This window comes from Physeter macrocephalus, chromosome 8 (assembly GCF_002837175.3).
Source record: "Physeter macrocephalus isolate SW-GA chromosome 8, ASM283717v5, whole genome shotgun sequence".
Lineage (NCBI taxonomy): Eukaryota > Metazoa > Chordata > Mammalia > Artiodactyla > Physeteridae > Physeter > Physeter macrocephalus.
In genome coordinates, this window is record NC_041221.1 from 827,928 (window position 1) to 840,266 (window position 12,339).

A 12,339-nucleotide genomic window follows, 5' to 3' on the forward strand; every position below is an offset into this window, starting at 1 on the left:
ATGTGTATACGTATAGCTGATTCACTTTGTTATACAGCAGAAACTAACACACCATTGTAAAGCAATTATACTCCAATAAAGATGTTAAAAAAAATTCTCATGGATTTAAAAAAATATGATTTAATTTACAAAAATCACTTTGAAGGAAGACTCTCAGATGAAAGCATTTATACTATAGTGAGGGGCCTGTGTCTTTCAAATGTATATAATATGATCATTGCAGTTGATTTTGCTCTTATCTTGAATTGATAGAAAGTTATGACATTTGCGGAATTTCCTAGGCTATAAATTCATGTGTTCCCTTTTTAAAAAATTCCCTCAGCGGGATTTAAACACCTTTGCTAAAACATTTTTCATGTTTTTCTCCTGTCTAAAGATTGGTCCATTACAGGCAATATAACAGGCTTTGAAAAAGGTTAACTTTAATTGACTTCATGGATTTCTCCCTAAACAAATACATTTTTAAACTATAGGGACTTAACATTTTGTACACTGAAAGTAAAATTAGCTAGATCTTTCAAACATCAGCTAACAGCTCTTATGTGAAGAGTGCCTTCCTATACAGAGAAGTTTGTGAAATGTCTTTCATTTTGTGCTTCATTATATGACTATTTTTGTCTGAAACTTGTCTCCCCATAATGGCTCATTGCTTCACATCCACTGGTGCAGTGCTCAGTAACTTTCTTGAAATGTCTTTTGGGCTAATGATAGCACCTAACCACTCTCTGGAAGGAGGTTATGAAGGTTAGAGAGTCCATTCCCACAGCTGGTCCAAAGTCCCCAGACCATGAAAGCCAGTAATGACAAGTCTGTTATGATTTTTTTAAACCTATTTTATTCAAGTCGTTTTAGACTGAATCATGATCTAATCTGTGTAATCCCCTGACTTGGGTCTGAGAGGATAGTGATTTTTTAGAGGGCAAGCTTCTATTGAGAAGCATTTCTTACATGAGTATTTTCTACCATTCTGGCTCACAGGGACTTCTGATGTTCACACCATTTCCTGTCTGCACAAGGCATGCTACTTAATCACATGTTGAATTGTATTTAACAGGTCTGTGTGCATCTTGTTTCTTTATTGCTATTCAGGTCTTCAAGCCTTGAAAAATTTTATATCTTCCCTTTCCTATCTCTTACAGTGCCAGCCTCAAAAACTGGTCAAATTGGAGATCCTGGAAAAAATATAAATTAAACTGAACTGAGTTGAACTGCCTTATTCTGCTTCTCAGCTGAATTCTGAGGGCAGCCTCACCATCTGTTGCTTATCTACCATATGGAAGTGGTTCTTCTGCTAATTCCTGTATGTGCTCAGCAAAGCTTCCAAGGACTGAGGTCTTTGTCTGACTTGGCCTCTGAAAGTCTTTGAGATTTTGGGCACTGGCACTCTCTCTGGACTTTTCTGTCCAGTAGCAGAGGGCACACCTCCCAGGATCAGTAAGGAAGCTGAGCAAAGACCAAACTAGAGTGTTTTTTTTTTTTTTTTAATTCAGAAAGTTGAAAAAGGTAGGACTAATAGCTAAGAGTAAGGGTTGGATGTTAATGGTGATGATGTTTTTGGTAAGAATTATAATAATATTTAACATTTTTCCCTTTTGTATTTAACATTTTTATTGTTCCAATTTGCCAAATAGTATTATAAGCACACTACCTCTATTAAGTTATTTATTTCTTAAAATAATATTTTGAGCTAGATATTATCCTCAGTTTACAGACAGGAGAATCAAGGTACAAAAGGTTTAAATAACTTACAAAGGTCTACATAGCTAATAAGCAGTAATGTCAGGATTTGAACCCAGGTTCTAGAACAAAACTTTACTGTAAGTTTTAATTTATATCACAGCATTTTATTATAGTTATAATTCCTGAGAAGACTGGCTGGTATCCCTAATCTCTGAACAATGAAACAAAACCATTATTTCGCTTGGATGATGGTTTGCAAGAGACATTGAGAAATCTCTTTTTTCAGGCCTCAAATGGTTTTTAAGCTTTTACATGATAATCCTTTCTTCATCTGGGAAAAAGAAAATGAGTTGATAAAGTGTCACTGTGAAACCAAAGTTTGGGCTATTCCATCTATCCATAAGGGTAATTAATAGAATTACAAGGAGAAAAAACAATTTTTGCACATGTCCTACTTTTTATGAGACGTGGAGAAAATCAGTGCCTTAGTGTCCCCTATTAAAAGCAAAAGTTGTAGTTGGATACCATTGTTGTCAATGTTCTTGGGTATAAAAGAGGAAATGGCCTCAGGAAATCTGTTCCCAAGTTGTGTCCACAGAGCTTGACTGTGAACTGACTACTCTTTGTATCTCTTAAGATGCTGAGGGTGGTCTCAGACAGTGGGGAGGGCAGGAAAAGCCTTTATCATTTAAGATTTTGAAACAATTGAAAGGACCAAGCAATTCAGCAGCAGAGAGATGAAAAACCAATATAATTAATATCATATTATTAATTAGAATTATCCTGAGTAGAAAATCAAAGGGAGTTTGTTAAAAATTCTCTTAAATGAAGTCTATTGAAGTTCTGAATTATTGGTATACTGATTTATAAAAAGATTCTATTTAAAATTGTTAGCCAAGGACAAATAAATGGCCGCCTGATATTTGGAGGATCTCCTAAAATATCTTCGACAGTCCTTGGACAGTTGATGAAACACTCTGCCTCTCTTTAACTTTGACCGGGTAATTGGTCTACTGGTGAATGACACCCTTTCACCAAATAGGCATTATATCATCCATAGTACTTAAGTCTTTAAGACTCAGGGTGCAGATGACCTTGAGGAAGTGTAATGTTTAATAAGCATCATTAAATAAGTGCCCTTGGCCACAAAACTTAAAATTGTTCTTTTCTTCATGAGCACCAGCCAGGATCTTGAGGTGTCCATCTGTAAAGCTTTGTGAATGTATGTGTAATTGAATTTATGATTTAATCCCAGTTCTTTGTGTAAATACAGTCCCTGGTGATCACTGTGGTTGTTCTACATACAAATGACTCAATGAAGGAAAACTGTTTCAGCTTCCCTTGTCTCAGACATGTAGTACCTTGACCCAGCAGTTGCTTAATAAATGTCAATTTATTCCCTCAGCCTTGCCTGAATTCAGATGATGGATAGTGAAACCTCACCTGAGCTATTTAAAAAAAAACAACAACTTTTTTTTCATGTTGAAAATCAAATATCCCAATCTGAAATCTAAGGTCTTGTTCTCTGCAAGAATAACAAAGTCTAGAAAAAAAAAGTCAATGGCTTTGGATGGAAGATTTAGTGAGCAACTTCTCGTCACACTTTTCAAGCAGAGCTTTCCTAAAAACATCCCTCGATTGTGACCAAGAGACCACGTATGAGGGGTTAGTGTATTTTGTTTGTTTATGGATTCTGGTAACTTCCATAGTCCTTTCCTCCTTGCGACTGCCTATTCTTCAGTTGTAAAACAACTTAGAATCATCTTGAGAGCAAAGAGACAGGTTCACCATTTGGATGTGCCAAAGGGATATTTTTGGGGTACTGGGGGGACAAAAGCACTTTAGTCACACTGTGTGATGAAAAAATGCTTCTTATTAGAAGTTTCCTTGTGATTGGATGCAGATGGGGCCCATGTGAGCAAGGCTTATGCCCCAATAGTAGATCAGAATGTGCTAGGTTAGACCAGGCAAAGGCAGCTTTCCTTATTGATTCAACAGCTTAAGAGAGGATACTGTCTTTGATTAAGAGAGGAAAGGAGGGAGGGAAGCCTCAATGGCAGTGATACATTAATGTAGAGCCAGGTCAAAACTGAGTCCTTGTGACCTTAACTGCTGTCACTCAGTGACAGGGTAGAACTACCTTGAGAGCAAAAAGGCTGGAGCATTTCTTTCCCTTGCAGAATAATCCAGCTTAAAAATGCTGAGTGTGTATCCCTCTGAAGCTTTCTGACAGCTTGCCTCCCTCAAGGGGAAAACTAAATTGGATTTAGTCCTTGTTCTTTTTTTGCAAATAAATTCCTTCTTGTTGCTAGGCTACAAGATAACTTGTAAATTGAGGAACATAGGACAGTGTCTCTTCCTCTGTGGATCTCTATGTAGCCTTCCTGCTATGGTCTGAATGTGTTCCCCCAGATTCATATGCTGAAATCCTGACCCTCAAAAATGATGGTATGAAGAGGTGAGGCATCGGGGAGGTGTTTAAGTCATGAGAATGGAGCTCTTATGAATGAGATTAGTGCCCTTATAAAAGAGGGTCCTGAGAGACCCATGCCCCTTCCACCATGTGAGGACACAGCATAAAATCTGCAACCGAGAAGAGAGCCCTCATTCAACCATGATCTTGACTTCCCGCCTCCAGAACTGTGAGAAATAAATTTCTGTTATTTATAAAGTACCCAGTCTGTGGTATTTCATTACAGCAGCCTGAACAAAGATACCTCCTCACCTCCCTCCTTTCCTCCTTCTCTCTTTTCCTCCTCTGATAGAATCCATCTCTCTTAGATTTCACTAGTGTATTTGTTCATTTATTAAAAACATATTTTCTGAGTGTCTACTATCCCTACTATGTACCTACTATGTGCCAGGTACTGTTTTAGATTCTGAGGATATAATGACAAAGAAAAGAGACCAGTTGTCTACCCTCAAGGAGCTTACCTTCTAGAACTCCCTGAAGTTTGTCTGAACCCTGACTCTTCCATCAGTAGCTTTATAAATTTGTGGCAAGTTATTTAACTGAGCTATACCTCATTTTCCTCATCATACAATGGGGATAATATTAGCTCTTATCTCAGTTGGCCTTTATAAGGATAAAATGAAATAATATATGTAAAGCATTTAGGAACAGAGTGTGCAGTTATGAGCTAGTACAGTTGTGAGATTAGCATAGAATTATTTCAGGGAAATGCAATTAAGCACACCTTAATGTGGTCACTCTAGTGTTGTGCCAGGGAATGTGGGAACCAGCACCCTTTATATTCAAAGGTATGTGAACAGAGACAAATCAAAATGAGATTAAAGGATACTTTGTGAATACACTGACTGTTTGCACAGTGGCGAAGTCAGATCTATGGCTTTTTCAAAGGGTAGCCTCTCCCTCTTTTATATTTATAATGTGCATCTTAGTAGTAGTAGAATCTTCTCTACCTCTACTCGCCCATTTCCCAATACTTTAAAACCTTTTGATACTGGTGAAAAAGGTAAATCATTTCAGATATTGTTTTCAAACATACTCAGTTCTACTTTGGCAGTGTCTCACTGTCCTACATGCCTTGCAGGTAATTTTCCTGGTTTCTGACAAGTGTTGTGATGAATTACTAGCTGGGTGTAACGTGTTTCTTTGCAGTACTGATTTTAGGAAAATTCAAGCTTTCAGAAAGTTGGAAAGCCATACATTTAATGTCATTTGTCCTGAAAACAACACTTGTCCAAAGAAGAAACAATCACCACACTTTATACCTTCATTAAATCAATGTCATATTTCTTAAAATAAAAAAAAGTTTAAAAATCATCTTTTTTTTTAACATAGAGGAAAAGAAAAATCCTAACTTTTTACATTACTCTTTTTTATAAACCTCTGGGTATAGTTTACTCCTAAAACAAGTAAGTTTTTATTTGTTTATTTATTATTATTGTTAATGTTAAACTGCATTTACTGCATAAGTAATACATATTTTGGTGAACTAATACTGTTATACAAAGAAGTGTTCCTTTTTTTTTTACCCTTAGTTTTTTGTCTCTAAATTAATATTCTTCACAAGTCAAAGTAGTCCTCTCAAACCTTGGGTGACAACTTCATTTTCAGTAATCTGGATGTGAAACGTTGACAAAGGTGTTTTTAGAGTTTATTTTGGTTACAGTTGCTGTTTTCCTTTTTTTCACGTGCACAAGTACCTCTTACAAAAAGGTTCTAGCCTGGCTGTGTCATAACCAAGTGTGTGATTTTGAGCAAATAATTTAGCTTCTGTGGGTTTTGTTCTCTTCATGAGTAAGGTGAAGGGCTGAACTTTCTGATCTCTAAGGTTTTTTGTCATCTCTAAAGGTCCCTGGATCTATTAAAATCCATTTTTCCCCCATGGGAGATATAGTATCTGAGATTTGATAATAAAAGTACTGCATCTTATTCCGTAAGCAAAGTGGAAATCAGTTTCATCACTCTGGGTAAGTAATTAAAAAGACTTGAACAACAAAATGCACTAGACACTAAAACCATATCGATTCTAACTTAACTCTCCTTTGGTGCCTCGGGAGACGCTCCAGGCTATCGGAAGGCTTCAGTCTGCGCTGGGAGCACTGTCACCATGGGTGCAAATGCAACATTAGACTGGAGTCCCCTGGGATATTTTTGGTTTTAATTTTCCAAATAAATGCCAGTATCAACACATTTACTTGTCATCTGCTCCTGTCTCACCCAGTACAGAACAGGAAGAACAAAACAAAGATATTCAAGCATTCTGATTGTCATAATTTCAGGTTAAGTAATCTTTACTTTTGCAGCTTCTAAACACAAGTGATTAATTAATGGGTATAAAGACAAGAAAAGATATTGAAGATACTGACCTGTGGATCTGAGTGTACTCAATTGGGGATAGAGGGAATGATACCTAGATGGGCACTGAAGAAATTGTTTTATGTGACAGCTGAGGGTACCTAGGTCCCTTGTAATCAGATTTTGTCATTAGACATTTTATTTTATAAAAATGTTGCCTAACATTTTTTTGGCTTTTTTGGACAGACTCTCATTCCACAACCTCCTCCCCTCAGTATGAGATAACCATTGAGAATATATTGTCAGTTCCTTACCTTGAAGAAGGTCATTGTTGATCCATCTCTGACTGCCCCATATTCTATCTTGGTTTGTTTTGCCAGGTCATCTGCTGAATCAATGGGGGATTCCATTCGCTCTACTGTCAAGAAGGCAGCCAGATTGGCAGTGTAGGATGAAATGATGATTAGCGTGAAAAACCACCATATCCCTCCAACTATTCTGGTTGATAGAGCTTTGGGCATCAACTCTGATCCTGTGATGGTATCGTCAGAGTAAGAGAGTTAAACAGTTAGGAGAAAAGAGAAGATCCATGATTTGACACTAGCCTGGAGAGATAATGCACTTTTGTGACACAAAACTATAAATCTATCAAGGTTTTACTCTCTTGTGTGTAGGTGAGTAGATGCATTTTTTTAGAAAATGAAGCAAAATCCAAATGATCTTTTATCATTTATCAATGCTGCTGTTTAAAATGTGATTTCTTGATATTTGAAGGTATTAAATGGTTTTAATCCCAAGATATTCTATGTTTAAAATTTATAGATAGTTTAGTTGCTTAGATTTGAGTTTGTTTGCTTGTTTCTGCTGAAAAGTCAATCCCAGACTGCTGGCCTTTTCTTACTGTCTGACATGCATCTTATTGTGTGAAATAAAATGTTCTAGGTTGTACAACTGTGAAAGCTTTGAAATGCTAACTTATTTTTATTTAATCTTAAAGAATGGGAGAGACTTTCAAAAGATTAACATATCATGTCATTTATCACATGTACTTTAATAAAACACTGGAGTTTTACAAATCAAATGAAATTGGATGCAGCCATATTTGACATTAGATGGATCATTTTTTATTGTTTTATGGTACTTTTGAAGTCAAAATTATTTTTTTAAAGTAGATTCTTATTTAACTGAAAATAATATATTCACTGAAAAGGCACAATTTTGTCCTCAAATAAAGTACTATTTTTTAATTGTACTTCAAAGACTGGCTGTTTTGCAGGTGGAAAGGGGCCTTTTCTGGTAAGAACATACATTTTAGATGTTATCAGATGATTCCTGATTATTTGTGAAAAAGGTAATATAGAGGCATTTAATGTATTTACCAAAAAAACCTTTCTCTCTTAAAGAAAGGGTACATGTGTGAAGTTTACCCACACAAAGGACAAACATCTGTGAAAACTCTCTAGCTCAAAACTTTTGATCAAACTTATGGAAGGCCATAAGTCCAACAGTAGAATCAAAAGGGGCAGAAGGGTATATGCAGCACTTACCCCAATTTTATCAATTCATGGATGGATTTTTGGTTAATCTCCTTGCTTGAAATTCACCATTGGTTGTGTACTTAGCATTTCCTCCGTGAAGTCGAAGGAATGATCGAGTTTATGGGACCAGTTAAAAAGTGAAAGGGAAAAACCCTAAGTTAAAAAATCCAGAGTATGAAGTTCAGCAGGTAAACTACCTGTTTTAAAGGAGTCTTTCACAATTCTGATTAGGTGTTTTGAAGTTTTGTAATTAATGGCTTAAGATAGAAAGGGAAATTGGAGTTTACGAATCTACAGATACATGAGTTGATGCTCAAGTTTAATCTATAAACAGATACAAATATTGCTCATGCTATCAAAGCCAGCTCATGGTAAGCAGATAAAGGTTGGCAGAGTTTCTTGACTTTGAATTAATGTATTCTTCTAAAGCTATTAGGTATCTTTGTGCTTTATTGTCTTTTAATGAGGTTAATGGTTTCATTGTGGTTTTTATTTCCTTCTTTTGTTTGTTTGTTTGAATTTGGGTGTGTAATAATACTCAGATTTATAACAGTTTTCATTAAATTGCCTCTAAGAATTTAGTAGAATAGTTTGTTGCTCCTTGTTTTAATCTTTCAGTTTAATGGGATTTATATCCCTGTGTGTGTGTGTGTTTGTGTGTGTGTGTGTGTGTGTTTTTAATGTCCAAGTTTGTTTCATATCTTTGTACTTCATTGATCTAGCAGCCTTGTGGCAGTGTGATATTATTTTAGATTTTTTGTCGGCTATCATTAAAATACCATTTATTTCATAAAATAGCCATGGGAAATAGGTAATATAGTTAGCAGATATATTTTCTTAGCTTATAGGTATAGATTTTCTGTTGTAAATTTATCCTTATTTTATTTGGTTGCATTTGTGAAAAGATCAGATTTTAATTTATTATTTGTATAATTATGTATTATATGGCAGTAAAACTGGACAGACGGATAACCAGCTGTTGACATGTAATGATAAATTCACATCTATCACACTTTAAACTAATACATATTTATATTTTTGGATGAAGTGGTCTTGGAACTTAAAAATAATTTGTAGAAACCTACTCAGGTTACATTTCAAACCCTTGGTAGATGGTATGAGTTATATTTCTCAGCATTTCATCTTTTTAAAAAATTTCACACAATTTTGTGACTTTCATGACTCTCAACATTAATTTACATACTTCGAAATGACTTAGCTCAAGTAGAGGTGATTTTTCTAAGTTCAGAACTCGAGAGTATGAAGTTATGAAAGTAATAAAAGTAGAATAAAACATCATTAGAAAATATTTGGGATGAGAGACAATACTTGCTGAAGTCTCTTTACTGCCTTTTATGGCAGACATGACAGCCAATCCTGATCCAGACTTTGCTCACGCTCTGTAGAAAAGAGAAAGCCTGATCATCACATTAAAAAAGAAATTAAACAAAATGCTTTCCAACTGAGTACAGTGATAAGCTTCTGCTAACAAGAGCACAACAGTCAATACATAAGTTAGCTACCTGGTCCAATGCCACATGCTAAAGACAAATGCACTAACAGTCACCAGTACCGCAAATTTTTACATTGCAATATTTGTTTCACCTGACAAATATTTTAAACTTCTTGAAAAACAAGCAGAGTCTGGTTGGGGTTGACTGTCACGTACCCAAGGTAGTGGTAACTAGCAGACACTGCATCCCACGGTTTGCTGTGGATGATGGGAAACTCCAAACAGGTAGAATATAAAAGAGAAATTTTAGGGGTGGGTACACTCATATGACAGAAGGCAGTCACAGTCATATGTACATGCACAGACTTGCTGTGTGCTCTATGAAACCCAAGTCTATATTTTTCTATTCTAATGGCACAGGAAGGCAAGCTATAGGGAAGGAGGGGAGTCTCTTTCACTCTTTGAAAGTAATTGTTCACAAGATAAATACCTTAAAAACTAAATGCAGTGGTAAAGCGGTGTATGTCGTCTAATGAGTTTTCCTGCAGGATTTATAGTTCTGTGCTATGCTCTAAACTCATGCAAGTGATTTCTAGTAAATCAGGTGCTGTGTCTACACCTATTTGACAGTGCCTGAATAAACTACACTTAATCGCGTGATGAGAGGTTTTACTCACTTTCCTCAATTATTTTGTATTTCCACACTAGAAACCCTTGCTCTCTCTCTCTGGAATTTTTAGAGACAGACTATATACATTTCGAGTAGATGATAACAACTCCCTCATGAAAAGCCTTAGGGTTCACACCTAAGTAACAAACATCTTTAATATATATCCTAGTTGAAATTTCCTTTGCCAATTTATTTTGCAGCTTGTTGTCAAATGAGCAGATATTCCAAACACAACAGCATCTGTGACGTATGATTTTCTTAAATTAATGCATTTATCTTGAGAAGGGTTTTCTAGACCATACGTCTGGAATCAAAGCTGAGGAAAATCCACAAAAGAGTTGATTTCTTTCAAAGGTTAAAACAACTCACTCCTCCCTCCCCACCAGAATCAAAATCTTCCGAATTATAGAAAATATATAAAATATATTACATTTCTGTGGTTTGAATTTCATTTCCCCCAACTTCTCCAGTTTACTGTTGCTATGGTTACCAACTGAAGGAGAGAGTAAAAAGTTACTGGGAAGCTAAGATGAATCCCAGTAGGGTCTGTCAGAGTGGTAATTAGGTGACAGTTTTAGGTACTGTGAGCTATTGGAAGAATGTAAGTCAACCTAATTTTCAAAGGATTCAAACTTTAATCCTTTTCAACCTCTAACTTGTGAAGTTAGGAAAAGACTGATATCTCCATCTATGCCAATTTGTAAACAGTTTCTAAGGTAATTTATCCCTTCCTTCTCTCTAGGAAAATTTGTGTTCATTGCTTGATAATAAGTCTTATTTTAGATATATAGCAAAGGAGTTTCATTTCTCTCATATTTTTGTCTTTTTAAAAATTTTTAGAACTGTCTAGGAAGCTGGGTTCTATCTTTTTGATTTCTGAGATTCCTGAGTTTTTAGCCTACCCTCTATCTCCTTGGTGGAATTTACCAGCATGAAAGCCTGTCAGCAGACTGTGGGATGTGTGTGACAAAGATACGCAACCTTGTACCTTGTTGCATGAGAGCTCCAACTCCAAACCAGAAACTATTTAGTAAAGTAAAATTGTTTTCCACCACGTCTGAGTCAGGATTGCATGGGTGGGGGTTATACCACTCGTAGGGTGTAAACCTGTGGTAGTTAACAGAAACAGTCTGTAAACATGAGATAAATATATGTGGCACCAGTGAAAACCCGCTGAACACCCAACAGCTAATGATGGATGCATCCAACCAAACAGTAGGCCATATTCATAAACTTACAGCTTTGGTGGGCAAAGTGCAAGGGAGGCTTTAGGCATTATATTTACCAGACTTCTGAGTTGTAGGCAAAGCCCATTGGTTGTCTGGAACTGTACTCCTCAGATCTATGTCTACTAAATTGTTCTGAGTTTTCACTCATTTCCATTTTACTGAACAACTAGATGGACTGTTAAAGAGAGGTTCACTCATCCCGAGTATTTACCCCACAAAGTAGCAATGACAGTGACACACACACTGTTGCATACCAGCTACAGTATCAAGATTCTGTGTTGCTAGGTGCTGTGGAAGGCACAAAAAAGAGGGGTGACTGGACTTCAAGTGGTATCTATGGATAGAAGTTTAAAGGAGTCTATGTAGTCTAGTGATTTCATAATGCATCAAAGGAGCTGCAAGTCTGAAACAATTAATAAACAAAAAAGAATGTCTGGATTGGGATGTATGAATGGTTTTATGATTGTATATGGAGATAAAAAATCACAATCCTTAAATGAAGAGTTAAAGTTCAAACTTAGAAGTATCCTGGCCCAGGCACAGGGGTTCATTAGTGTTAAGGACACAGCATGTCTCAATGGAGAGTTTTAGGTTCAGACACTCCTCTAGATTCATTTTGAATTGTTTCTAGAACTATGAATTGTGGTCACCTGATCACCATCCCTCGTTAGTTAGGAAGTCAACCTTGAATAAGTAACTTAAGCTCACTGGCTTCAGTTTCCTTATTTTTAAAGAAGAGGGAATCCAGGTATCTCTAGGGTGTGTTCAAATAAAAATTTGAGGAACTGAAGAGTTTTGGTTCTTCCTCTGTTTTCTAAACATCTGTCTGACCTCTACAGCCCAAGGAGCTCCCTGCTCTGTGGTTACTTTTTAGGACTATCTTTCCAAGGGGCACTTATTTTTCCAAAAAGACATTAGCAGGTGCTCTGCAAAGTGATCTGGAAATGATTAAATGCAGTAGTCCTTAGCACTGGAAGTGTTGCAGTTTGCCATTGGGTCTTTTA

At 36.2% G+C, this 12,339-nt stretch overlaps 1 protein-coding gene and 1 long non-coding RNA gene across 10 annotated transcripts in view; one reads left to right on the forward strand and one right to left on the reverse strand.

Annotated features, from left to right (window-relative positions):
• The window catches only part of LOC114486673 (uncharacterized), a 17,603-nt gene extending 10,716 nt beyond the window's left edge, over positions 1 to 6,887 (forward strand). The window contains exon 3 of the long non-coding RNA XR_003680774.2: positions 6,826 to 6,887. This is a non-coding gene — a long non-coding RNA (uncharacterized lncRNA). The remainder of the gene's footprint in view (positions 1 to 6,825) is intronic.
• The window catches only part of GRIK1 (glutamate ionotropic receptor kainate type subunit 1), a 424,025-nt gene that overhangs the window by 30,699 nt on the left and 380,987 nt on the right, over positions 1 to 12,339 (reverse strand). For all 9 annotated transcript variants that reach the window (XM_024120212.1, XM_024120215.1, XM_024120214.1 and 6 more), the window contains 2 exons: positions 11,095 to 11,213; positions 6,760 to 6,977 (listed from right to left, as the gene is read on the reverse strand). In XM_024120212.1, coding sequence (XP_023975980.1) covers positions 6,760 to 6,977; positions 11,095 to 11,213 — 337 coding nt within the window. The remainder of the gene's footprint in view (positions 1 to 6,759; positions 6,978 to 11,094; positions 11,214 to 12,339) is intronic.